The sequence below is a fragment of the Symphalangus syndactylus genome, chromosome 1 (assembly GCF_028878055.3).
Source record: "Symphalangus syndactylus isolate Jambi chromosome 1, NHGRI_mSymSyn1-v2.1_pri, whole genome shotgun sequence".
NCBI classification, from domain to species: Eukaryota; Metazoa; Chordata; class Mammalia; order Primates; family Hylobatidae; genus Symphalangus; species Symphalangus syndactylus.
In genome coordinates this window covers 150,217,704-150,244,631 of record NC_072423.2, presented here as the reverse complement: position 1 = coordinate 150,244,631, position 26,928 = coordinate 150,217,704, and the positions used below count along the sequence as shown (strand labels likewise).

The 26,928-nt window shown below is 53.1% G+C and overlaps 1 protein-coding gene across 1 annotated transcript in view; it reads right to left on the bottom strand.

Moving 5' to 3' along the window:
* XKR6 (XK related 6) overlaps positions 1–26,928 on the bottom strand; it is a 303,197-nt gene that overhangs the window by 24,272 nt on the left and 251,997 nt on the right. The window contains exon 2 of the mRNA XM_055288418.2: positions 4,864–5,060. Coding sequence (XP_055144393.1) covers positions 4,864–5,060 — 197 coding nt within the window. The remainder of the gene's footprint in view (positions 1–4,863; positions 5,061–26,928) is intronic.

Genomic DNA, 26,928 nt, shown 5'->3' with positions numbered 1-26,928 from the left:
CTTAGCAGACACAAGACTCACCACCGGCATAAATGTGACATGTCAGAATTATGTGCTCCCGTCATTTCTTTGTTCTTCTGTTTACTTAAACTTTCAAGACATCAGGCTTAAGGAAGACCCTGCAGAAATGTCCAAATGACTCCAGCATAATAATTGTATGATATATTACTATTATTTCCCTTGAGTCTGTATTTCTGGGGAAACTGGATATAAGGGTGTCTTGCAGGCTGAATATTGTTCTCTTAGCCCAGTGATTGGAGAGAAACAGAGGGTGGAGAGATGGCAAGGGAGGGAGAGACTTGCATTGGCAAATCCACGCAAAACTCAACCATTAAAGTGGTAGTCACAGTGATCTTTCCAACCGTCTACTAGCCCTAATGGTATACAGTGGACAGGAGTCCTTATAAAGCCCACCAAAGCAAGGTCTGTGAGCCACAGGTCTCACCAGTAAAGCCTGAAGACGAATTCAGAAGGTACATCTACAATAAAAGCACCACTACCACCACCAAGAAAATAGCCAGACATCCTACAAGGCACTTCACATTTGTCAGGATGTTTCATGCTCATAACAACTCTCTGATAGGTACTAGCATTATCCTCATTTTAGAAATGAGAAAAATGAGGAACAGACACGCTCAGTAACTTGACTAATGTCAAACAGCTGTCAAGCTGGGGTGGGAGTCACCCCAGCTTTCCACGCTGCAACCCTCCAGGCACCCATGTGACTGGGAGAGGCCATGCCACCAACAGGTCCGTTCCAAGTCCACAAATTTTCTCTCCCCTCTTCCAATTTGTGATGATTAAACTAATTTTCTTTAAAGCTTGTACATTTCCTGCTGCTTCAAAAGATGGGAATGGCATCTACTAGTATAACAAAATTGTCTGGTGATGAGAACACAACTCTACAAGTTAAGTAAGAGAGAAATGCCAAGCCCTTTACAGGCAGTCCGTGCTCAGTGATGACTAGTGTCCTTCCTTCCCATAAACGCAGCTAATGCTATAGCCTCAACCTTGGCTTAGAGATCCACAACCCAATGACAAGGATGGCCACTGGCCTTTGTTTAGTCCAACAGGTCCCAAATATATTTAACCACAAAAGGCTGTATTGAGAAACACCCATTCCACATTTCAAACAAACCTGGGGAAATGCTCACTGGATCTCCCAGTTTCCAGCACAAAAACAGGGGATTGCAGGGAGGAGGAGCCAGGAGGGGCTTCCCTGGGGTGAAGGCCCAAGAGCAGCATGACACTGGGTCGCTCCCGGCTCCTTTTCCAAGGGGTCTGCTCTTGGCAGCATGCCCAAGTGGCCCCTGGCCTTGCACAGACCCTGGCCCCAGGGGGCTCCCACATGAGAGGACATTTAGGAAGCAACATCCATTGCCCCTTGGGAATCCCCACTGGCTTTCCTCTCCAGGGATTTGGTGCCCAGCCCTTTCTGTTTATAATCTGAGAAACTATTATAGAAAGGACAGGCATAACAAGGAGGCTGGGACACAGATGATCCAGAACGCCAGAAAGTGGGAGAAATCTCCCTAGGACCTGGCCCATGCCAGCCCACAAACTCCTGAAGGATAGATGTCTTTGCAAACCCATCCCCCGCAGGTCTGGCCCATGGTGGGTGGTATCATGAGGATGGAGAGGTGGCCGTCAGAGCCCTATAAAAGGATGACTCCACCTGGCCCTGGAAATGATAAAGACAGCCCCTTATATGCCCGTGGAGTTTGAAAGTTTACAAAGTGCTCTCTTGTGCATTTTATCATTGCGTCCCCACTGAAAATTAGGTATTATTCTTCTTTCTTCCAGTATACCAAAGAGAAAATGGGATTGTGAAAAGATGAAGGTCCAAAATCACAAGAGGGTATAAGTGGTGACCAGGTCCTTGGATTTCAAATACCCCATCAGGAGCCCACCTGTGCACCACGCTGCTACCTGCCCTATCTGTTTGGGGTGTCAAGATCTGGCCAAAGGTTGGAAGAGGAAAAGATGAGAGGAGGTATAACTTGGCAGCCCTGGTGGTACAGAGTAGGGAAGATTTGAAATTGAAACAGCAAAAGGCAGTTTAAATAAGTAGAGTCTGCTATGGTTTGAAGGTGTCCCCTCCAAAGCTCAGATGTTGCCAGTGTGATAGGATTAGGAGGTGGGACCTTTGAGAAGTGATCAGGCCATAAGGACTCCTCTCTTGTGAATGGGATTGAGGGCCTTATAGAAGAGGCTTCATACAGCATGCAGCTAGCTTCTCCTTCTGCCCTCTGCCATGTAAGAATACACTGTTCTTCCCTTCCAGGGGATGCAGCCCTCATTAGGCAGCTGAACCTGCAGGCACCTTGACCTTGGACTTCCCAACCTCCAGAACTGGGAGAAAATAAATCTCTGCTCTTTATAAATTATTCACTCTCAGGCATTTTGTTATAGCAGCACAAATGGGCTAAGCTGAAGTCTCAGACAGCAGCTGAGTTCGTTCTGAGAAATAGAAGGACTCAGAAGAGAGAGAAAGGTGTCCCTCTCCAGTGCCAGCAAATCTGCCCATGAGAGCACTGTTGCTCGAGGCTGCAGGGCAGCAGCCCTGGGATCTGAGGGCAGGTTGGATATGGAGGCCTCACCAGGGAACCAGACATTGCCCTGCCAGTCGGCAGCTCATCCTGGCACCAGGAGCTGCTACCCAGGGTCAGTGCTCACTTCCACAGAGCTCCTTTATGGTTAGGTTTGTAGAGCAAGAATGCGCATTTCACAGACATCCCTATGATGCTGGTCTTGCTCCAAAATCAATCATCATGTGAGTCTCTTGGCGCTGAGAACAAATGATGTTGTTCAAACTGCTGCATGTTGTCCATGCTCACACCATGTGTTTTCGCAGAGATCCTGTGAGGCAGGGACTCCCATGGCCGCAGCTGTGGGCAGCCAATCACACCAGTTCATTGCCAAGCATACATGCTTGGCATGAGGACGCCTGGGTCCTCAGGCATCCTGAAGATGGAGCATCAGCAAGGTTTCCCTGTGTTCGCATGCTCTTCTCAGTGCCCATCAGAGAGCATGTGTGCATGTGGGTGTGTCCAAGATATGAAGGGAGGGATCGGATGAGCAGTCAGCCCTGCCATCCTCCACGTGGCGTCTTGCTTAGCTTCCACATATCCCAGCTGGAGCCGGACATCAAGTTGGCTCCTTCCAGCTCTCCTCTCCAGGCCACGGCTGCTGGTCCTGTAGGCACCAGCTGGGCTGTCACTCCAAGAAGCTGGAGCCCCTGGGCTACCTGGGGCCTCTTCCTGACAGTGAGGACTGCAGATGCCCAAGGGCAGATGTTTGCTGGTGTCACCCCACTGGCAGCACCTGCTGAAGATCCCCATACCCCTCCTGCTTCTGTGGGTGCCCAGAAGACAGAGGATGTGGCTGCCTTGAGCATGCAGCTCATGCTTCCTGAAGCCTTGTCAAAGGGCGGAACTGGGCCCTCAGCTCAGTGTGGGTCTCAGGCCTGGCTTTCCCGTGTCCAGTCCAAGGGTCACATGTCCCCTTTTCCTTGCTTCTGTGACGGACCAGCAGGACTGCAGCCAGCACTTTGTGGGATGGACAGATACCCTGGGGCCCCTTTTTCCACCAGGCAGCCTCCATTGAGGGCTGTTCTGGTTCAGTAGATGGGACATGAGGCTTCACCTGAGCCGAGTTTGTATAGGACACGTGAGCCTGTCAGCAGCACAGCTGGGTTCATAACCAGGTCCCCAGGCTTTGAATGCCACCAGCAAGCTACCAGTCTGAACAGCTCAGTCTTCCACTGGGTTTTGAAGATTAAATCTCCTTTTTGGATAAGTACCTAAGGGGACTGGAGCCTACAGAGGGCCAGCTTGGAAAAAGTAAGGAGGCACATCTGTTCAGAGAAAGGCCTGGGGCAGTGTGGCTGTTCTTGCCAGACCACGTTGGTGAGGAGGTCTGTGTGGGTGTCCATGAATGTGGTGACACGGAGGGCCTGCTGGGGCACCAAGAGGACCTGCGGGGTCTGGAGGTGAGAATCCAAGAGACCAGGAGGTCCTGCTGGCCAGGGAGAGCTGGGATACAGACAGCAGACCCCTCCCCATGGCTCCCTGGCTACCCCGATTACACACGCTCACTGAGCGCTCTGCAGTCGGGAACTTCTGGGCTGAGTCTCTTCAGCAACTTGTTGCCTTGAATACTCCTAGTGATGATAAACTCAGTACCTCCCAAGACATGCATGGCTCCATGGACTGTCTCTCACTTGCTGAATGGATACGCGTCTCCCCGCAACTTCTACACTTTGGGATGATACTTCTTGCCCACGACATCCCTTCAAATGTCACCCCATGTGTTGCCGCTTCCAGCCCCTCCTCCTCCTGGGCCCTCTCCCCTGCTGGAACTTGAACAGAGCTACTTAAGCTGCTTTACAAATGGGGCTTACACATGAGCTTGGTTTGAAGCAAGAGCACCAGTTTAAAGGGTCTGAAACCATTAGTGGTGCCCAACATGATGGCCCTTCGGGGTCCCGCGCTATCTCTGGTCTGCGGCTCCCCCTCCCATAGATGTGCAAATGCCTGGCTCAGGTCAGCACCCAAGGACAGGGGCAACTGCCCCTGATGGGGAGACCCAGAGCCCTCTACCCGGCTGGCTCTGCTCTGCTCACATGAACGAAGGGGCCTGGAGGTGCCAAGCCAGCGCATATACATTCAGGACATGCCTGTGCCGCTCTTGAGTGTGGTGTGGGCCCCGTCAGTGCTGTACTGGGGGCCGGGCGTCCTGGGGACTCAGGGCAGGATGGGCAATGCCCACAGAGCGCGCCAGGCACGAAGTGTGTGGGAGGCTGCCGTGGTCCCCAGGCGGAGGGCAGGCCGGGGTGGCGGGGCGCGGCCGGCGGGCACTCACAGGGCAGGGTCTCGGCGCGGTTCTTCTGGATCATGATGCAGAGCTGTAGCACCAGTTGGGGCGCGCTCTCCAGGAAGGTCTCCAGGAGGCGCAGCATGTTGACGTCTGCATATTCGTACATCATAGCCCAGTAGAAGCGTCGCTGGTGTTCCTTCCGCCGCTGGCTCTGAATCCCCAGGTACATGGTGCGGATATACCTGCCCAGAGAGATGGGGAGAACACAGAGAGCATGGGTGGGTGCGGGGGTTCCAGAGGACCCTTGGCATCCCCCTAAAACCAAGAGACTCAGCATCCCCCCCACAGCCTGTGCTCTGAAGTTCCCAAAGGCTTGGACGGGGCTCTGGGGGGCTCGCGGCAAAAGGACATGATGCTGAGGCCTGGGGGAGGGGCGGGGCAGGGCAGGAAAGGATTTGACCCCTCGTGGTGCCCTAGGCAGGTCCTCCTCCTCCTGGTCTCCCATTTGCTAATCTGGAAGATGAGACTGTCCGGCCAGCTGCCCTCCCAGGGCCTGCAGGTAGGCATCTCAGGTGAGCTCCGGGACAGGGGTGGGCTTTCAGGTTCAGGCCCCCGGGGCGAAACAATCCAGCAAGGGTATCACCTCTGTTGTTCTGGAGGAGGAAAGGAAGGGAAGCGGGTGAACATTTGTGAAGCTCCTACTATGTGCCATTCGCCGGCTGGCCATGCCCAGGTGGTAAGTAGGAGGGTATGGTTCTCTCATGTTACAGACAGGAAAGAGCAGGGGCTCAGAAAGGTCACCCCCACTGCACAGGCTCCTGTCGCTGGATAGTGGAACAACTAGGGATCACAGCCAGGCCACTGGACACCCTCCCTGGACATCAGGGGGACCCAGGGCCTGCCATGGAGTCTCCATCCCAGCAGGGCCCAGGACACAGGTGCAGATCCGCTGCCCGCCCGATCAGGACCATTCCCAGGCTCTGTGTGGGAGGGCTGAGGGGCCAAGGCAGTAGGTAGGGGGAAGAGCAAGGCTCACAGGTCAAGCAGGCCCGACTCATCACTTGCTAAGTGGGGGATCTTGAACTAGTTATTCCAGCTGTGTGTCCTTGTCGCTCATCTTTCATATGGGGACAGAATGAGAGCATCGCAGGGTGCATGGGAAGATTAGTGAGATGATATGCACAGTGGGCATCCCCCCAGGTGGTATAATAACCCCAGCCTCCTTTTCACCAGAACTCTCTGGAACTGTGTCTCCAAGGCAAGAGAAGGACTCAAGGCACCATCCAAACTCAGCCAACAGGCTCCAAGTCTGGGCCAGGGTAGAGGGTGTGGACAGGGCTCACCCAGAAGTAGGGGCCACAGTGCACAGCTCTGTGGGCCCGGTCAGGATCAAAAACAGGAACTGTAAACGGAGTGCCAGCGGCAGTGGGAGAGAACCACATGCCTGTCCTTGACTGTCCTATTGGATGGACGTTCTAGGACCCACTACTATGCCCTTTGAAATGCCGAGCCTGACTCGTAAAGATGCAGTGCACAGCTGACGCCCTATCCAGGCCCAGCCGGCCTCGGGTATTACCAAGAACACACTCAGGGCTGCTGGATGGTCTGTTCTGTCACTGCCACAACGCCAGCCGGCTCCAGCCACTGCCCCTCTTGCCTGGAGGGATGCCAGAGTCTCCTCACTGGTCCTCCACTGTCTACTCTTACCCCAGAACAATCCATTCTTCACACCGCTACTAAGCCACAAGGGTGACTTCAAACACACATGCCAGGCGCAGTAAGCCCCGCTCACCATCTGATGAGGAGTGCCCGGCTTCTCTCTAGATTCCTAAGGGCCTTTGGGGGCCTGGATCCTGAAGGGACCCAGCCAGGGAAGTTACAATGGATACCTCATTTCTCTCCAGACCTACCCCCTGTGGTGAGCAGAGATGCAATCTTACTGAGAACCAGAGTGAGGCTGGCATTGCAATGATGGCCCCATCAGGGAGAGACATGGGAGGAAGGTCGGGGCACCAGGGCCCCCGGGCCAGGTCCTTCCAGGTATACAGTCTCTTGGGGTCCCTGGCCCACCTTGTGAGTCAGGTCTGGTTATCACCATTCAACACATGGGGAAACTGAGGCTCTAGCATGAAATAAACCACCAAGTTCTGGTTCTGTTCCAGGTTCTGCCACCTGCTGACTGTGGCATTTCCACAAGGTGTTGCCTTGCTCTGGGCCCCTGCCTGTGAGTTCCCCAAATCAAGGAACCAGGGAAGAGGCTCAGAAGGAGGAAGGGGGAGGTTGCACCTAGTCTCAGAGCTCACAGTCACTACGAGAGGGGAAGGGAGAGACCCAGAGAGATAGAGGCAGAGACATAGAGATAGACAGTGAGACAGACACACACAGAGAGACACAGAGAGAAGTAGGAGGGAGCTGAAGGTGAAAGCAAAGGTGAGGGGAGCAGGATCAAATTTGGGGGTCTGAAGGAGAGGACTGCCTGGAAGAGGTGATGGCAGTAAGAACTGTGTGTAGGGAGGTTCCCGGAAGCAGATGTCATCATCGGTAGTTTGGGAGGGGCTGAGGGTGAGCCCCTGATGGAGGGTGATAGAAGGGCCAGGCTGATCAACCGTGATGGCAGTGCGGGGACGCAGGGCAGCAGGGGATACAAACGCTCCAGCTGAAGCACCGAGGCAGGGCTGCATGCCTGGAGCTTTGACACCCATGTCTAGGAGAGCCGTGTGCTGAGTGGAGCCTCAGTGCTGTGGGTCTCCCACATCAGAGCTGCTCCCTGTGACCCAAACCTGGCTCTCTCAACAGGCGGCAACTGCAGCACACAAGCCATGAGCCATAGATCACTCCAGGTCCCAGACCACAAACCTAATGGTCTCAGGGGTACTCAGACTATGGACTCTGCTTCTTCTAGCCTCACAGGTGGCCCAGGAGCTGGAGGAACGGTTATATGGCAGCACTAACCCTATCCATCTGGGTCCCAGGTCAGTGATGCCAGTGCCCAGGTTCACCCAGGTTTGCCCTACCAGGCAAAGGGAGCACCAGTTCTACCCCTCCACGCCACATTCTCCCCAAGCCACAGGCCCCTCTGCCCACCAAGGCCAGGGCAAAGGAAAACAACGAGCCCAGAATACGCCAATTCAACTGGGATGCCTGCCAGGAGGAACCAAGCTTGATGCTTCTCCCTGAGCCAATCAGCAAGCAGACGCTGGGGCCTAGAGGGCACCAGGGTCCAGGCAAAACCATTTGGACAGCATGGTGCCTCCTGGGTCAACCACCCAGGCACCTCCGGGACTGCAGTAGGGACTGATCACAGCCCCGCCCAGGAGATCCTGACAGCCAGGCCTCAACGCAAATGCTCATCCTTTGCAGCTGCTCCCGGCTCAGCCCCTCCTCTGCTACTCTTAAGTCCTTGGGTCCCCAGTAGACAACATAGTCGGGTACTGGTTTGCAATATAATTAGGTCTGAACACTGGTCTAGTCCAATCCCCACTTTATAGTGGAGGGCCCCGGTGCCAGAACGCAAGCCACTGCCACCTCACTCACTCAGTGCTGTGGGGCCCAGATGGGACCAGAACCCAGGCCTGACCCCATGACCTTGCTTGTCCCCCACAACATGTGCAAAGCCCCTGCCTCTCGTGCAGGAGGATCCTGGCAGCTCCTGCGATCACGTGGCTGCTGCTGTCCTGGAGGCTGTAGGATTCCTCCTCCTAGCTTTACCTGGTGTCTGTCTCCCTCAAGATCTAAGGAGCTGCCAAGAAACAACGAGGCAGATAGGTGGGGTGGGAGGAAGATATAAGCCATGTCCCCCCAAACCCCTGGGCCAGCGGTGCTCTCCCTCGGGATCTCAGTTTCCTGTGTGTAAAATCCAGAGCTCCGAGGTGACCTCTGAGGCTGAGCTGCCAGCCGCCTCCTGCAGGGCCTCCCATCCCCTCTGCGGAAGCGGCCTCGGCCCGCGGCCACACGGTGGCGCCAGACCCTAAGCGTCGCGGAAAGGCGGCTCCCAGCAAGTGACCTCAAGCCACTGGCCCGCGCCCTCTTCTGCCACGGCGCGGGGTGCAAGCCCAGAGATGCGCTCTGAGGAGGGAGGCAAGGCAGGAGACTCAGGATTGGCTGCCATTCCTCCAAGCCCCCTCCTTCTCCACCTTCCTGGCGGGTTCCAGAAAGCTTACCGCACCCTTCTCCAGGAAGGTAGCTTGAGAGAGAAGACACCAACTTTTCTCCCGGATTTGCTCCCAAAGTCGGTATCGCCTCGGGTCACGCCTTATCTCCCCTAGGAGCCTCGGATCATGAAACACACGGGGGTGAAGGCAGCAACGCCACGTATCCTCGTGGAAAACGGGCTCAAGAAAGCTGGGCCTCGTCTATGGTCTGCAGGAACGGCCGACCTTGAGCAAGTCACCTCCGATGGCTGGGCCCCGCTATTCCCATCACAGGAGGGATCTCCAAGCCTCTGCCAACATCTTATAACTCTGTCTTTCTTTAAGTGAGTGACCTCACGGAGCACAAAGGATGGCCTAGCATCTTTACAAACAATAATGCCTCATGTTTGTGTGACATTCACTTGTGCCAAGGCTCTATTATGGGCATTTGGCACATATTACCTCATTTAATCCTCACAACACCCCTATGAGGTAGCTGCAATATTACCTACCAATTATTCATTTTACAGGTGCAATATTACCTACCAATTATTCATTTTACAGACAGCCAACTGAAGCACTGAGGTTAACATTCGCCTTGCTCTTCCCAGCTAAGTAAGTAGCTGAGCAAGGCTTCAAGTCCAGGCAGTCTGGCTTCGGGGCCAGTGCTGTTGACTCCTCCTGCCCACGCACCTCCCAGAGGTAGACCATGTGTCTCCTTACTTCTGAACTCAGTCCAACGTGCCTGACAGTGGGGAAGAACGGAGTTTGCCCAAAACACCTGGGCTCCCTTCCAGCTCTGCCACCTGGCTGTGTTACCTTGAGGGACATCTCCTAACTTCTCTGAGCCTTAGTTTCCTCATGTATAAAATGCCTAGTCCAGAGTAGAACCCCACGACATGTTGGATGAATTAATGCATACCACAGTGCCCCCTCAGAGTTTCACAGGGGCCTTAAATAAGACCATGCCTGTAAGCACAGACAGGAGGTTAGAAGTCGCCATGCAGACGGCAGCCATTACTGCTCCCTGAGGTGCCCTGTTCCTGTGTTCCCTCCAGCCCACTCTGCTTATATCCTTCTGGTTCTATCTCCTTCCCTTACTTTGTAAGCCACGGAATTGTTTAAAGCTCCTGTTCCCTCCAGCAGAAGTATCTAGTCCCCTGAGCACAGCTTTTTGAGGGAGGCACAGTTGTCATCTTCTTTTTCCTGCTAGCTCCTCTGAGGCTCAGAGAGACTAAGTGAATTCCCTGAAGCTACACCGTCAGTCATGGTTCAGGAAAATCAGAGAAGGTCTTGCCCAAACTATATTGCCCCTCTGAGGTTGGCTATGGCTCTGCCCAAGACTGGCTGGGTTGAAAATAAGTGATTTCTACAAGGGGCAGGTGGCTGAACAGATTCACCTATCTGGGCCCACAGTCTCCAGGTGCTTCTTATGACACTCTCAGAAACAGCATTGAAATCTCTGATTGTGGATAACAACCCACCTTCAAAGCCCCAAACAGGGGTGAGCTCAAGTTTTGTGGGGTCTGAGGCTTAGAGAACCCTTCTTTAAGGAAAACAATAAATTCTACCAAAAACTTAAAGTAGAAATTGCACCAACTGTACACACTCTTTTCCAGAAAATAAAAAAGGAAGAAACACTTCCCTATTCATTTTATGAGGCTGGCATTACTCATACAAAAGCCAGTCAAACACGGCATGAGAAAATAAAACTAAAGACAACATCTCCCACAAACATAGATGCAAAAATCCTCAACAAATTATTAGCAAATTAAATCCAGTAATATATGGAAAGAACAATGTACCAGAGCCAACTGGGGTTTATCTTGGGAATGAAAGCCTGGTCCAATATTCAAAAATCAGTCAATGTAATCTATGACATCAGTGACCACACATTGCAACAATTGATGCAGAAATAAAAGGTAACACAATTCAACATCCATTAATTTTCTCAGCAAACTAGAAATAGAAGGGAACTTCCTTAACCTTATGTAGATAAAGGGCATTTATGGAAACTCCCAGTTATCTTCCTTAATGATAAAAGACTGAATGCTTTTGTCTTAAGACCAAGAACACGGTTATGATGTATACACACACCACTCCTATTCAGCATCATACTAGAAGTCCTGTTCAGTGCAATAAGCCAAGAAAAAGAAATAAATACAGAACGTATATACAGATTGCAAAGGAAGAGGTAAAACTGTCCCTATTTGTAAATGACATGATTGTCTACATTGAAAATCCTAAGCAATCTATTAAAAAGCTCATATAAATAATTCGTTAATTTAGCAAGGTCTCACAACACAGGGTCAGCCTATAAAAGTCAATTGCATTTCTATAAATGATTAATGAATAATTTAAAATTTAAAAATTAAAAATATATACCACTTAAATTAGCTCCAAAAATGAAATTCTTAGAGACAAATCTAATAAAACATGCAGGATTTGTATGCCACGGCTGCAAGATGCTAAAAAAGAAATCAAAGAAAACCTAAATGATAGACAAACATACCATATTCATGGATTGGAAGATGCACTATAGTAAGATGTCAATTGCCCTCAAATTAATCTTTAGATGTAACACAATTCCAATAAAAACCCAAGTGGGATTTTTTTTTAAATACAGACAAGCCAATTCTAAAATGTATATGAAACTAGAATAGTCGAAACAATTCTAAAAGAGAATAAATTTGAAGAACTCACATTACCTGATTTTAGGAGTTACTATAAAGCTACAGTACAGTGTAGCATTGGCCAAGAGAGAAATTTAGATCAGCAGAACAGAAGAGAGTCCAGAAGAAGACCCACATAATTATGGCCAATTGGTTTTTTACAAAGGTGTAAAGACAATTCAATGTTGATAGTCTTTTCAACAAATGATGTAGTAATAATAAGTCATTCATATGCAACAACCAACTTAAAATGTATCACAGGTTAAAGTGTAAAACCATAAAACTTTAAGAAGAAACCATAGGAGTGGTTTCTGTACCTTGTTTCAGGCAAAGAGTTCTTAAATATGACAGCAAAGCCATGATCCATAAAACAAACAAAAAAGATAAACCTTATCAAAATTAAAAGCTTTTGCTCTGTGAATGACATTGTTAAGAGAACAAAAATACAAGCTACAGATTGGGAGAAAATGTTTGCAAATCACATATCAGACAAAGAACTTGTAGCGGAGAATAAACAAAGAACGCTTAAAGCTCAATAGTAAGAAAACAAACAATCCAGTTTTTAAAATGGGCACAAGATTTGAACAGGTATTTTACCAAAGAGGATACACAATAGCATATAAACATGGGGAGAAGGGAGCTCAACATTACAAGTAAAGAGGGAAACATATATTAAAATCACAGTGAAAGAAACCCCACAATGAGATAGTACTTCATATCTGTTAAAATGGCTAAATAAAAACCCTGACACTATCAAGTGCTGACAAGAATACACAGCAACTAGAATGCTCATATATTGCAGTGGGAATGCAAATGCTACTGACACTCTGTAAAACAGTGGACAGTCCCTCATAAAGTTAAACATACTCTCCCCATATGACCCATAGTTCCCTTTCTAGGTATTCTAGAAATGAAGACTTATGTCCACAGAAAAATGTGTACACAAATGTTTTAGCAGTTCTTTTCATACTTGCCAACTATCCTTCGGCAGGTGAATATATAAACAATTATGGTAATCCATACTGTGGAATACTACTCAGGAATAAAAAGGAACACACCACTGACACACACAACAACCTGGACGAATCTCCAAGGCATTATCATAAATGAGTGAAGTCTGTCTTGACAGTTATATACAGTGTGATTCCACTTACATGACATTCTGCAAAGGCACAGGGAAGGAGAACAGACTGGTAGTTCCCAGGGGTTGAAATTAAGGGATGATTAGCTTAAAAGTGGGCACATGGGAGAGTGTTCTGGCGTGACGGAACTGTCCTGTGAGCTGATTATGGTGGTGACTATGTGAATCTGCATATGCATTGAAACTCAAAGACCTCTACAAACACACATACGAGTCAATTGTACTCTATGTAAATGGTAATTTACAAAATTGTCCAAAAAAGAATCTTAAATTTTTTAAAAATGTAAAGGAAAATAATACAAAATTACATATTCAAAATTGAGTACAGGGTCCCATTAGAGGCTCATAAAAGTGAGCGGCCCTAAAGTTTAAGCTTCAGTGGGGCCACCAGAAATCCATCTGTCCCTGAACACCATCTGCAAGGACCTTTTCCTGCTTCTCCCAGGACCTGCTTCTGCAGCCTTCTGGAAGGAATGATCTCACAAACCCTGGATGGAAAGGCCCAAAGGAAACTTCACTCCCAGCACAAGCAAATATGAGGGCTTCAGAACTTCCTCTCCCCAGTAAACAGCCTACCGGCCCAACCAGGCAAGAAGGAGGGAAGGAAGGGCAGGAAGAGCCCTGGCAGAGAAGAATCCAGGCCCGCCCACCACACTTCCTGCTTCTCTCCCTCCTGACAAATGTCTCTTTGGGCCTGGCCCCAAGGACCGGTGACTGAGAGGAACACTCTACTGATGACTTCCCAAGGCTACCATGACCTGATCGAGGAACAAATGGGTGGGGATCACCAGGATTTAAGGGACAGCTGCTCCCACAGTCCTATCCTAGAGACCCAGGCCCCTGGGGACAAGCCAGCTCCTGAGAGGGGTGACCCTGCACCTGCCTTAGCAACCTCTAGCTCTCACCCCTCAAGCGGCTTATTCAGAAACCTGATTCTATGAGAGCTTGTATCCCACCTGGTAGTGGTGGTCACGCAGAAGGGGCCTAAGACTCCAGGCTGGTTCGTAAAGCTTCCCCTAAATCTGCGGGTTCTTGAAATTCCTGCCCTAACGCAAGGCTCTGCTTTCGACCAGAGACCAGGGGCCTCGCCCACCTTCAGGCCTCCTGGGCACTGTGAGCAATGCAGAGCTGTCCTCAGAAGACATGCCCAAGGCCAGGGGCTGGGCCCTGCTGCCTAGGAGGCTGTCAGGCGTTCTTGGGAGAACCGCTCTTCACTGTGCATTGCCAGCTTCTCCCTGGGCTTCAGGGGTCCACAGCAGCCAGCCTCCCCCTCCCCAAGGTGTGTCCCCTGACTGTGCACATCGTAGCACAACGGGTCTCAATCCTGGCTGCACCTGAGAAGCACCTGGAGTGTTTGCGAGAAATCCTGCGTCGATGTGTAATGCAATGTGCACCTTTCCAGGGAGGGCCTAGTGGGCAGGGCCATGTCTGTGCTGGTCACTGGCATGGCCCCTCATGTAGCAGACCGCCTGGCACACGGCATGCCCTGGACCCACATTAGTGAAAGGAAGAAATGGAGGAAGGGAGAGGGAGAGACAGGGAGGGAGGGAGGGAAGGAGGGAAGTGCCTAAGCTGAGAGGTGGCATCATGAGCAGGAACAAAGCAGGTCTGGGCACCACACTCACAGGACTCTCATTGCAAGTTACTTAGCCTTCCTCCTTGGTCAACATTCGAGAATGCCACATAGCTCACGCCTTCAGGGCTCCGGGTTCAGGGCCCGCAGTAGTTACTGTGGACAACCTATAGCATTCCCTCCAGAGCCCATGTGCCAAACCAGGAGGGCTGCAGCCCCAGGAAGCCATGGGAAACTGGCTAGGCAGAGGCCATAGTAAGCCCCAATTTTCACCTGTGACCCCCAAGTGGCACAGCAAGCCCTGGCAGGAGGCTGAGCTCCTCAGGGGAGACCCCTGTTTGATCTCTTTGTGGGCCCCTGCAGACGGCTGGTCTGGGAGCAAAGCTGGTTCAGAGCCACGCAACACAGGTCCCACCCTCCTCCTGGGGCTCCCAAGATCTCACCAGCTGCTGGCTTCTCCCCACTATTCCAGGAGCTGCCTTGGCCAGCAGCAGTGTCACATATTCAGGACACAAATAACTTGTACGCGACAACCAGCAGTACCCCGAGATGCCACACACATCCCCTTTGCAATAGGCCGGCGGGCCCATCACCGGCAAACTGCTTTGTTCCGTATGTGGCGGGTGCTGTGACCCACTGATTCTTTCCACCAGAAATCAATCAGAAGGGCAGCCCCTTCCCTTCAGCTGCTCCGTGCCATCAGCTCCTGGCTTGGTTATGAACAGCATGCCGAGGCTGGGGTCACGCAGGGACATAGCTCTGGTCCCAGCAGCCACAGTGACTCGGCCACCGGGCCAGGCTTCTCAGACATCCAGGGAGGGGGTGAGGGGGCTCCTCGGTGACTCCTAGAGGGGCCTCAGTGGAGAGGAGTCTGAGGAGCCTACCTTTCCCACTGCCTCATGACACGGAGACCCCTCCAGGCCCCGTCCAACAGGCTCCTTCTCCCCTCTCTCCTGTCCTTCCTCCGGGTTCACAGCCTCCTCCCACCAACACCCTCCACCTGTGCCCCCCTCCCCAGGCAATCCTTCAGCCCTTGACTGTCTGCAGGTTGGTTCCCTGGGGGCAGGAACAGAGGGGACAGTGTCACAACCACAACCACACAGTGATACCGCTTAGGAGCACTCAGCACGTGCGAGGCCTCCTGCTTCTGCCCCGACTCCACGATAGGCACCATGGGCCCTGTGGAGATGGGAAAACTGCGGCGAAGGAACTGGCTGATCTCACCCAGCTGGGTCTGCTGACCCCATGCACTGGGCTGTTGCCAAGCACCTGTGTGAGCTGAGGTTAAGTTGGACCAGTCCTGCAGGACCTTCAGCCCCGCAGGCAGTCTCTGAGCCTGATTTTGCCCTGCACTGGGTCCCCAGCCCCTACCAGAGGCCTGCTCCTGGGAAGACCCACAGGGCATGTGCTGAGTGACTGTGTGTTAGGGCTGGGCTTCACCCCCAGCCTCCTGACCTCACAGCCTATAGTCTGTGTGGCTACGTGGCCTGGGTGCTCCTGGGTGCTAGTGCTGTGGAGGTTGTGAGGAGGCTGGGGAGCTGAGACCCCCCACCCCCGACCAGCAGGGCCTTAGAACATGTCAGTTGCAACCCTTGAGCCCACCAAGGGAGCCCTGGAGGCCCCAGGCCCAAGGTCACAGCAGCGCATAGAACCCCAACATCCACTCCACGGCTGTCTCTGCCCCCGCAGCCAGGCCTGTGGGCTGCACTCCAACCCCTTCATGACCAAGAACCGTTCAAGCTCTTTCCAAAAAGACTCAGAAAGCCCACCTCGAAGGCAGAGCACAGCTTTCCTCTGAAGCTGATAATGACAAAGTTATCCCCTCCCAGGGATTTTTACTCAAACCATCTTTACCCTTATCCTGGGAGGATGCAGGTGCACTATCTCACACATACACACAACCGCACCCATACACACACTTCCCACATGAACACACACACTCGAACATACCACACACAGTTGCATACACACACTGCATTCACAATATGCATACACTTCACACACAGGGTACTCAATACAAAGTACATCCACCCACATGGTCACACTCCACACAGATGCACTGTGTCTGACAGAGCACACACATGCAAACTACCAAATATCCACACATGCAACACACAGCTCAGCTTCCATCTGTACAGATACCTGGGGCACACAGTCACATCCGCCATGGTCCTGAGTCCACAGCCAGCCTGGACTGCTGCGGGCGAGGTCTCCTGCCTGTGCTTCCCCTCCTGCCCCCAGGACTGCCCGCTCCCAGGACTGCCTGCTCCTAGTCACTCACCATCACTGTGGCCACCACAGGGAGGCAGGGAGACCGGGCACATAGAGCAAAAAGCCAAACTCACATTCAGCTGTAGGACTCACCTCAAGGAAGACAGCAGGAGCCCTCAAATTACTAAGCAAATATGAGGTGAGCAGATCCAGGTGTTCCAAATTCAGCGCCACGCTGCCCTCATTATTGAGAACAGGGCTAAGCTAGTTGCTGCTAAAGCACTTGTGAGCTCACTGATATCCCAACTTGCCAATGCACCCCTGTCTTCCCTCTGCCCTGTTCACACTACAACCCCTTCCCTTATCCGTGCCTAGCTTATTTTGGAGTCCTGACTTGCAGCCACAGCAAAGCTTTTGAGACATTGCAAGATCGCATTCTTGCCTGATGCATCCTTCTGAGAGTGGAACAGTTGCCTCCTTGTGTGTCCTTTCCAAGTCTGACCACATCCCAGGGCTGCAAGGATCTAGGGCCAGGCGGCCACATGCAGTGGCTGCAAGAGCAAACGGCTCAAAAGGGGGCCAAGAAGGCTTCAGGACCATAGGCTGCATGGCCCAGGTAGGCACTGTACCCATCTGGGGCTCTTCTCCTACCTGCCTGCCATTCACTCTGCCCAGGTCAGAGCCTTAGTGGCTGCATCCTGGGATCATGGCTCAGAAGCAGGCTGCAGGACAGAGCAAAAGGCCTTAGCGCCCCTCCATACCATTCGCACATCTCAGGAGCATCACTGTCTGAGTTGTCACAGACAGGATAGGGTACAGCCTATAAGCCTTTGCCAGGCAAACAGGCAGTTACTACGATGACCAGTCCCATTTGACAGATGAGGGAGCTGAGGCTAAGCTAGATTAAGTAACCTGGGTGGCCCCCATTGCCTCTGCACCCTGGAGTTCAGTCTCCCGTGGTTGACTCTGACCTGCCTTCTCGCCTGTCCCCCACACCTGCTCCTGCCCTCCAGCCACATCCATGGCTGTTCATCCCCAGACCTTCCTAGGGGTGCCCCTCTCCGTGTCTGCTCCTGCTGCCCCTCTGCCTGGAGATCCATCCCTGGGCAGGGCCAAGCTCCCTGCCACATGCCTGCTCCTTTACCTGGTGAAATTCCTCCCCTCGCTCGTCTTCCCGTAGCTACCATTTCTGTGCCAGGCACAATGGAAGTGCTCTGCATCTATCAGCTCATCTAAGCCTCCAGAAAGCCTTAGAATCATCCTCAGATGAAGAGACCAAAGCAAGAGCATGTGGCTGCCGGAGTTCCTACCCAGGTGGTTGACTCCAGAGGGAGTGCTTCTACGCCAGGGCACTATGCTCTCCTGCTGTCTTTCTCTCATTCCCTCCCCTTCTCATTCACTCCTGTCCACACCCCATGAATGAGATCATCTGCAAGCCCCATTTTACAGATGAGGACGCTGAGGCTCAGGGAGTTCGATGGCCCACCCATGCTAGAAAGCCAGGCGGAAGTCTCCCCCTGCCAGGATGTGATGCTTGCCTGTGTTTCCCACCCCTGGAGACCTCTCTCCTCCAATATCCGAGCTCACCTTACCCCCAACCCTGCGCCCAGTCCCTTAGGAAGAGAGAAGCCTCTCCAACTAGATTTTAACCCCCAGGAGGGGCATCTGTATACCCAGCGCCCCTCAGCCTGCCACGGTAACGTCCAATCAGAGTGCACTAAAGTGAGTTTGGCCCCAGCTCTGATGACTGTGATGGACGCAGGTCTCCTTCGACCAAGAGCTGCCTGTAACCCTAGCTTCAAATACATGAACTAGATGTTCCCAAAGGTAGATGACCAGGAGCAGCAGCTAAATTCAGGCAGGAAAGATTTGAGTTGAACACAAGAGAGAACTTAGTGACCAGCACAGCTGGCTGAACCTGCAATGAGACAGGTTTCCTGCCCCTCCCTGGACAGTTTAAGAAAACAGAAACAAACCTGTCAGATGTCACAGCACACAGAAGGGAAGGGTTGGACCCACTGACCTCTCGAAAATCCTCTCCACTGCAGCCATTCACCACACGCCAGGGCAGGGTGCCCCACACCCACACACAAGTCCCACTTTCAGACTCCCTCAGAACCACTCAAAGGCAAGGTCTGGCAGCGCAAAGGGCCTGCAAACATAATGCACCTATGTAGCCGCGACCAGGGCCACAGACCTCCGGTTCACAGGCTCTGAGTATGAGAACAGACTCTAGAAACTTCCACAGCCTGGCTGGCTCTGAGAAACTTCTATGCTCGCCTCCACCCTGCACATACCCCGCCCCCCCCCCCAACATACCCTAGAGCAGAGATGCCTTCTGTACAAGGAAAAGGTGGTGGCCCAGCTGCCAACCCAGCCCCTGAGAGCACATCAAATCAGAGCTATTTTTAGCCCTTCTTTCGAGCATCTCTGACATCAGCTGAACAATGGTGGTGGGCTCAGGGCGCCTGTCTGAGAACGCAGGGATGAAATGGCGTTTCTTTCCAGGGGCCCAGGGGACATGGCAGGGGAAAGCATGCTGAGGCTTCTGGGAACAGAGGCAGCTGCGGTAGATGGCGCCATGCAGTCTTTCTGGATGTAGGGTCAAGATTGCGGGTGACTTCTCTAAACATCTCAGGGCTCAGGAGTGCATCGCCTGGGTGAAACTGGCTCCACCCCATGCCACCCAGCCTCATTTCCCCACCAGCACAGTAGGGCTCAGGCCAGTATGGCCTTCTCCAAGACGTTGCAAAAAACTTGATTAAAAAGGCCAAAATGCTGTTGGGCACGGTGGCTCACGCCTGCAATCCCAGCACTTTGGGAGGCCAAGGCAGGCGGATCACCTGAGGTCGGGAGTTTGACAGCAGCCTGGTCAACATGGTGAAACCCTGTCTCTACTAAAAATAGAAAAATTAGCTGGGCGTGGTGGTGCACACTTATAATCCCAGCTAACTAGGTGGTTGAGGCAAGAGAATTGCTTGAACTCGGGAGGTGGAAGTTGCAATGAGCCGAGGTGGCGCCACTGCACTCCAGCCTGGACAACACAGTGAGACTCCATCTCTAAATAAAGAAAGAAAAATGAAAAGACCAAAATGCCTTGGCAAACCCATGTATTGGAGAAATGTGGGTTTCCTTTTGTTTCCCCATCTAAGCTCCCAGAAGGACACAGACCAAGGTTGTGGTTTTTTGTTTATCTTTGTGTCCCTGGTATGAGGCCACGACCTGGTAGTTAGGGGCATTTGATGTTCTCTAATGAATGAATGAACACATTGGGCAACTTCTTAATAAAATCCTTGAACTCTGGAAAGTTCCTATGTCTCTATTCCAAGCCCCCAGGGCAAGGGTACACATAGCCCTTCCCTTCTCCAGGCTCTGGCGTAGCCCCATGTCTCTGCTGGGGAACCCAAGAGCTCGGTGGTGTACAGAGCAGCTCATGGGAACTCCCAGCTCTGCTCCTCCTTTCCCTCTCCTGTCCCCAAGCCTCACTCTCCAGCCCAGCCTAAGTCCCCAGCCCAGAGTGAATATGGAGACTGCATTTGATTCCTCTCTAGCCCCCACGCGCTCTTTCCAACCAAGCAAGACCAGCCCCTTGCTGGTGGCGCCCCGCGATTTTCGGCGTGGAGTTGTGACTGCTGCCATGCCCATGATGGGAAAGGCCACTTTGACCTCACTCAAATTAGAGCTAAAGACCTCCTGACCACACACACCTCCCAGTGTCACTCTGCCTGCAGTTTGCTCAGATGAATCTGCCGGGACCCAAGTAGCCTATCTGCACACAGGCTGCCCATGGGGAATGGGGGGAGACCGGCTCTGCCCACAGGAGGGAAACATGAATAGCTGATCCAAGCACTTCACAGCTATGAGAAAGGACTCCCGGCCCAAAGTGAAGTCACCCACACTCCACAGGGGGCTTTGAATCATGTAATGGACATGTGTACTTGAGCAGGCTGCAGAGCCCACCTGGGGCAGTGGACGTGCTTGTACCTTTGTGTAAGCTTCGGGTGCAGGCTGCAGAGCCCACCCAGGGCAGTGGATGGGCTTGTACCTTTGTGTAAGCCTCAGGTGCAGGGTGTGGCTGAAACACTCTAGTGTCCTTTTTCAGCCCATAGTGGGTCTATCATTAATGAATTTATCTGAAACACTAAGGAGGTTTTTCATCCGCCTCTCCCACCCCTGGGGGTGGTGTGTCCTACGGTTTTCCCTCCCCATGGACAATGCTGTCCCTCAATCTGCCCTAAACATGCCCCTTTATGACACTCCTGAGCACTCTACTGCAGTGATCCAAACCCCTCTCAGTCGTATTCAAGCACCCAGCAGACATCATTGAGCTCCTACTGCATGCCAGGCCCGGGGGTAGGCACAGGGGACCCAGCATCGTCCCTGCCCTCACGCTGTGCACAGACCAATGGAGGAGACATGCATCAGGAGCTGGCAACAAGGTTGGAACAGCAGGAACGGCTTCTAATTCCATTGCTAGGCATGAGATATTTCTATCAGAGGCATTGGAGCTGAGTGCTCCAGGATGGGGGACAGTTCACCAAGCAGCTAAGGGAAAGAGGGTGCTCCAGGTAGACAGTTCCAGAGGGTCAAAATCCCCCAGGTTTGTGTGGGGAGAGAGAGGAAGGAATAAGGGGAGGCCAGGCTGGACACAGAGGGCCTTGGGAGCACAGACGCATGCAGGAGGCAGGCATGGTGGGGATCGGATGACATATCAGGAGGCTCACTCTGGCTGCAGTACGCAGACGGGTTGGAGTGGAAGACACAGTAGTCCCAGTGACTACCAGTGAGGAGAGCTTGCTCCATGGTGGTAATGCTGGCAAGGGGGAAATCATAGCTCTCAGTGGCAGAGGAAAAGGGACAAAATGAAGACACGTCTGAGGTTCGGTTTGGTTGACCAGAAGAATGGTGTTGCCATTCACCGGGATGAACCAAAAAGGAGAGCGAAGGTTTGGGAGTGAGACACCTAGGGAGCGTCCAGGCCAGGAGCCCACGTGGGTGTCTCTATGAAGCACAAGATGACGATCCAGGCTGGTGATGCAGACAGTGGAGTTGAGGAAGCACAGATGGCAAATCTGGGGGCATGGTTGGGGTCACCCTGGGGGATCGAGGGAGAGCAGCCCAGGATGGAGCCTGAAAATGCCATCGCTTAGCTTCCATGGAAGAGGAAGGTCAGAAAGGACCCAGAGGGCCCTGGTGATCAGGGAAGAGAAGCACCACTTAACCACACCCAAAGAAGGAGGAGAAAGACAGCGCAGTATAGCCACTGGGGCCCCGGACCGGGCTCGAACCCAAGTATTGGCAAAAGTGATCTTTCACTCACCATCTAAGATGTTTTGCCTGCATCTTCTCCCAACCTTCAGCTTTTGAGGCCGAAATGTCCCAGTCTTTTCATCCAGTCCCCTGAGAACATCCCATCACCAGGGGAACTGTGGTTCCCTTTGCTCTGGGCTCTGCTCAGTTCTGCCCTCATTCTGGGAGCCAGGAGGGCTTTGGGGATGTGATCACACAGGTGTAGGGACCCAAGGGAAGAGGTGTCTAAGGGAAGAGCCTTCCTGGGCGACCTTTCCAGCTCTGGGCTCAAATGCTCCCTACCTTCCAGGATGAAGTGGCTGTCAGGCCTGGGGTTGGGTAAGCAATGCCTTTCAAAGCCGTGTAGCCAAGTCCAGGGTGCAGGGTGGGTTAGGGAGAGGGTGACTGCAGAACAGCCACCTTTCCCTCAGAGAAGGGGACTCAGGATATAACAGCAGCTGCCATTTGTATGCCAGGCACCACCAAAATATCTCACTGGTTCCTTGCAACAACCCTATGAGGTAAAACCAGTATCCCAGCTACGGGTGAAAAGGCTGGGCTTCAGAGAGGTTTGGAAGCTTTCTCAAAGTCACACAGCAAAAGAACTAGAGCACTGGGATTTGGGTTCAGGTCCATCCCCATCCAGCAGATGGACCCTCTCCCTCAGCGTCCTGCTGTCCCTCATCGCGTGCAGCTGTCGGTCCTGTGGAAGATGCCCAGCACCGCATCTGCTGTGTGTGCTGAGACTTAGGCTCTTGAAACCTCTGCCAGCTGAGAAGGCTGCTATGTTCCGCTGCCCCCTGCCCTGGCTGAGTGGCCTCAGGAAGCTCTTCCCCTGTGTTTCCTTACGAGTGAGATGAGCGGTGAAGACCAGGTGAGCTCTCAGGCCCTGGCACTACTCTGACTCTGCAGACCTTGTAGGGCCTGGTTGGCTGCCCAGAGATCTTTCCAGCTCAGTAGCTCCCCTACAGGACATGGTCTATCCCTGCAGGACTTGGTCTGTCCCATCCTCTAGCACCTCCCACCCCGTAGGACCCGGTCTGTCCCCTCCTATAGCACCCCTTGCCAGCTGGCTGCTTTCCCATGGGGAAGGCCCAGCACCTCCCACCCCGGCGTGTAGCTGTGGCTCATCAAGTCCTCCTTGTACCCATGTCTACCAGCCCCATTCTGGGAAGACATGCTCATCTGTGTTGCTTCCTGGGGCCTCCCGGGGAAATGGGCTCAAAATAGAAGATGGCATTTAGTGGAGCTTGCACAGCACCACCCAGGGTGGCCAGTGACATTTCCACATCTTAGAGCCCCGATCTTCAGGTGATCATCAATTCCCAGTCCTGCCTTGGGCGGTGCAGCCTCTCAGGAGGCTCCTCAAAGTCAGACCCGGGGCAGGGCAGCAAAGGCATCTCCACTGAGTGAGCCTCACACTCACACTGCCCTCTGCTGGCAACGACTCCACATGCTGCTGGAGACACCCAGGGAGTCCAGGGTGAGCACTGGCTGGAGGAGCCTGGGTCCCAGGGCTGCCTCTGCAGGGGCCGGCTCTAGGCCCTGGAGCAAATCACCCCCCTACTCCCACTTCCAGCCTCTCCCTCCATAAGATAAAGAGTGGAACAATCGTTTCTAAGTCCCTTCCATGTCTTGAGTCTTACGGGCCAGCTTAGTGGACTCTCCATAACTGCCCTGTGGGGAGAAGGCCTGCCCTTGGTGACCTAGCATGGGCCCCCTTCACCTGGGGTGCAGCAGCACCATGGATGTGGCTCTGAGAAGCAGGGAAGCCCCTTAAAGACTTGGGCAGGATAGAGAGCAGGGACCAGCCACACCACAGAGCCGGGGCTGGCGCTCCCCAGGGCTCTGAGCTCTCGCTGTGTAGCCAGGAAGGCACACCTGTTCCTAGAACAGTCACCTGAAAAGAGGGCAGGGGGCCTCCCATGTGCCAGGCATGGAGCCAGGCACTCTAGGCTAGTGGGGGATACCGTTAGTGCTCTGATAGCGGAATGGGACTGAAGGCAGTATGTCTATTGTTATCCCCATTTTATAACGGGAAAACTGAGGCGAGCACCATTAAGTAACTCATCCAAGGACCCGAAGTCAAGGACCAGTGCCTATAGACTATTCTGTGCCCAAAGCATGGGGAGCTCTGAGGGCAGAGGAGGGAACTCCTAGCCCAAGGTGGGTGGCAGGGTGGTGCGAGGAAGATTCCAAGAGGACGTGAAATCTGAGCAGCATCTCTGAGCTGGAGCAAGAGCCCACTTCCACAGGCCAGGAGTCCCTCTCCCAGCCCAGCCTGTCTTGACTCAGGGGTCTGCAGGCTATGCTCGCAGCTCCTCCAGTATGACCCTATCCTGGCTCCTCTGCAGGAAAAAGAACCCAGAGGGCTGCAGCTGGAAGCTTTCTGAGGTCAGAAACTGAGCATCCTTGCCCCTCCACCCTTCCTGGCCCAGGAATGCATGCACGTGTGACACACGGCAGGATGGACGGAAGCGGGGATGGCTGAGACGAGAGGAGGTCACAGCGGAGAGGGAAGGGCAGCTTCCCAACAGGCAGGGGTGGGACTCCACCGTGTCGCAGGCCAGCAGCCCTCACCACCTGCTGCCATCACCCCCTGGCCAACGGATAGTGCAGGGGCTCCTCTGTGCTTCCAGGTCGCGGCCTCCTCTATGTCCCTGCTGAAGCCAGCGTGGTGCAGGCCCAAGCTCAGAAGGGCCTCGTCTTCCCAGGGAGCACAGGCTCTTTGCAGAGCTGGCCAGAAGCAGAGCACGCCCATCCTGTGCCAGGGCTGGGGGAGGGTGACTACGGCAGAGGTCACGGGTCCAGGCCTTTCCTGTCATTCCCACTGACCAGCCCCGAGATGGCAAGAACCACATCAGCATCTTGAGCCTCAGTCACCTCATTCATAAAGTGGGAACAAAGGTCTCTTGATGCATGCTCTCTTGACTTCCAGCAGGTGCAGATGAAGAAAGTGATGTGTCCCCACAGCAGTTTTAGTCTGAAAACCCCAGACAAGAACAGAAAACCTAGTCTCCTAGACAGAGAATGCTTAATAATTCATTCGTTCATACCTCAGCACATTCCGAAAAGAACTTGAGATGGCGAGAACGTACGATCCAGTTGGCAGGCACCACAGGCCCGTGGCTCGCTGGCCAAACCATTGCCTCCCAAGGTCATCCGGGAGTAAGGGTCCAACACTTTCCAGGGCAGGCAGCTTGCTAAAAGTTTCTCAGATGCCATCCTATCAAAGCCTCACAATTGCCCATTGCACACATACTGTCACTACATTTTTCTACACATGAGAACCCTGAGGTACAGAGATGGCGAGTTACTTGCCCAAGGCCACACAGCAAGGATGGGGAATGGGGATTCCCATCCAGGACTGACTGTGAGCCCCAGAACCTCAGCAGCATGCCCTGACGTCTTCCTGTGCTTTCCAAATTGTCAAGGGCCAAATGGAGTCACCCATCCATCCACGACCCCAGGGCTGCTGTTCTGGGCCAGTTCCTTGCAGCAGGTGCCCAGGAAGTCTGGAGGCCACAGCACCCCAGGTCCCTGCCCTTGGAACTCAGTTTCCAGGCAGAGGCAGACAGTGTTCAAATGAGCAAACAGAGATGGAAAATCACGCTGGGAGGACAAGAGCTATCGGGAAAATAAAACAGAGGGATAGAGAAGTGTGTGTGTGTGTGTGTGTGTGTGTGTATGTGTCCTCCACAGTGGTGACGGGGGAATGCACACCAGAATGGGACAAGGTACTGAGTGACGCATGGGTAACAGCCAGGCTGCAGCTCAGAGGGGAATGGGCTTGCAGTGGAACAGCGAGAAGGCTAGGGAGGTGTGAGTGAAGACAGAATCACCGGCGGCTGCATCGGGAGGAACTTGGTTTTAGTCCCAAATAGCAGTAGTGGCTACTGGTCCATTTCACACTGCATGGCTTCTTTCTGATCTTGCTCTGTTACACAAGCCCTGCACTTCCCCGGACCTCAGGCTCTTCACCTGCAGAATGGGAAGGCTGGTCCATGACCTAACGGTCCATCATTCTATTCTGCTGCAGAGTCTCATCTTCTCCTGGGAGTGGGGATCTGGGAGGCGCTGCCTCGTCCGAATAGGCTGCAGCACAGCAGGTGTGAAGCAGGGCAGGCAGAAGCCACCCCAGCTGCATGTCAGTGGCCTTGGGAGAGGGAGAAACGAGATTTTCCTCCTGACCTGGCCTGAGCTGGGAGTGGGGAGCCCAGGCCCGGGAAGGGGCAGGGGCGGGAGCTGTTATGGGGATGTCAGGTCGGGAAGAGGCCCCTGAAGAAGGGCTGGGCTGAGGGGGGACGACAGGAGAAACAAGAGGCCACAGCCAGCCCCCTGCCCTCCTCTAGTTAGATGAGAAAAAGCCAGGATCAGCAGGGGAAATCGTGAACCAGTGGGTGGGGGAGTAGGAAGGAGAAGGGCCGGCTATAAAGGGCACATGCAGCACAGGTCCATAGCATGACCTCCTGCAGCCCTCCTGCCCCTCTCCAGGCTTTTTCAAAGCCCCCATCCCCATCCCAGGCCTCAGCCCACCTGCCTCAGTGGCTGCCTCAAAGCCCCTGCCCAGGAAGGGGACCCAAGTTCACCCACAGGGCTCCCTGTGATGTTCCTGCTCTGAAGTGATTGGGTAATGGGGTAGTGACCTGGGAGGCAGCCAGTCAGGGTAGAAAGAGGCCCACTTACCACCCACATCATCCATCAGCTTGCTCATTGTATGCACCGTCCATAAACCCCCAACAAACACTAATACAGTCAGTATGTCAGAACCTCTCATATTTTTAGCATCCTGTGATGTGCTGAACTGTTATTTCCCTGCATTATTATATTTGTTTTTTCTTTTCTTTTGTTTGAGACAGGGTCTCATTCTGTTGCCCTGGCTGAAGTGCAGGGACAAGATCACAACTCACTGCAGCCTCGAACTCTTGAGCTCAAGCAATCCTCCCACCTCAGCCTCCCCCGTAGCTGGGACCACAGACACGTGCCACCATGCCTGGCTAATTTTCTTTATTTTTTGTAGAGATGGTGATATAGTTTGAATGTGTATCCTTGCCCAAATCTCATGTTGAAATGTAGTCCCCAGTGCTGGAGGTG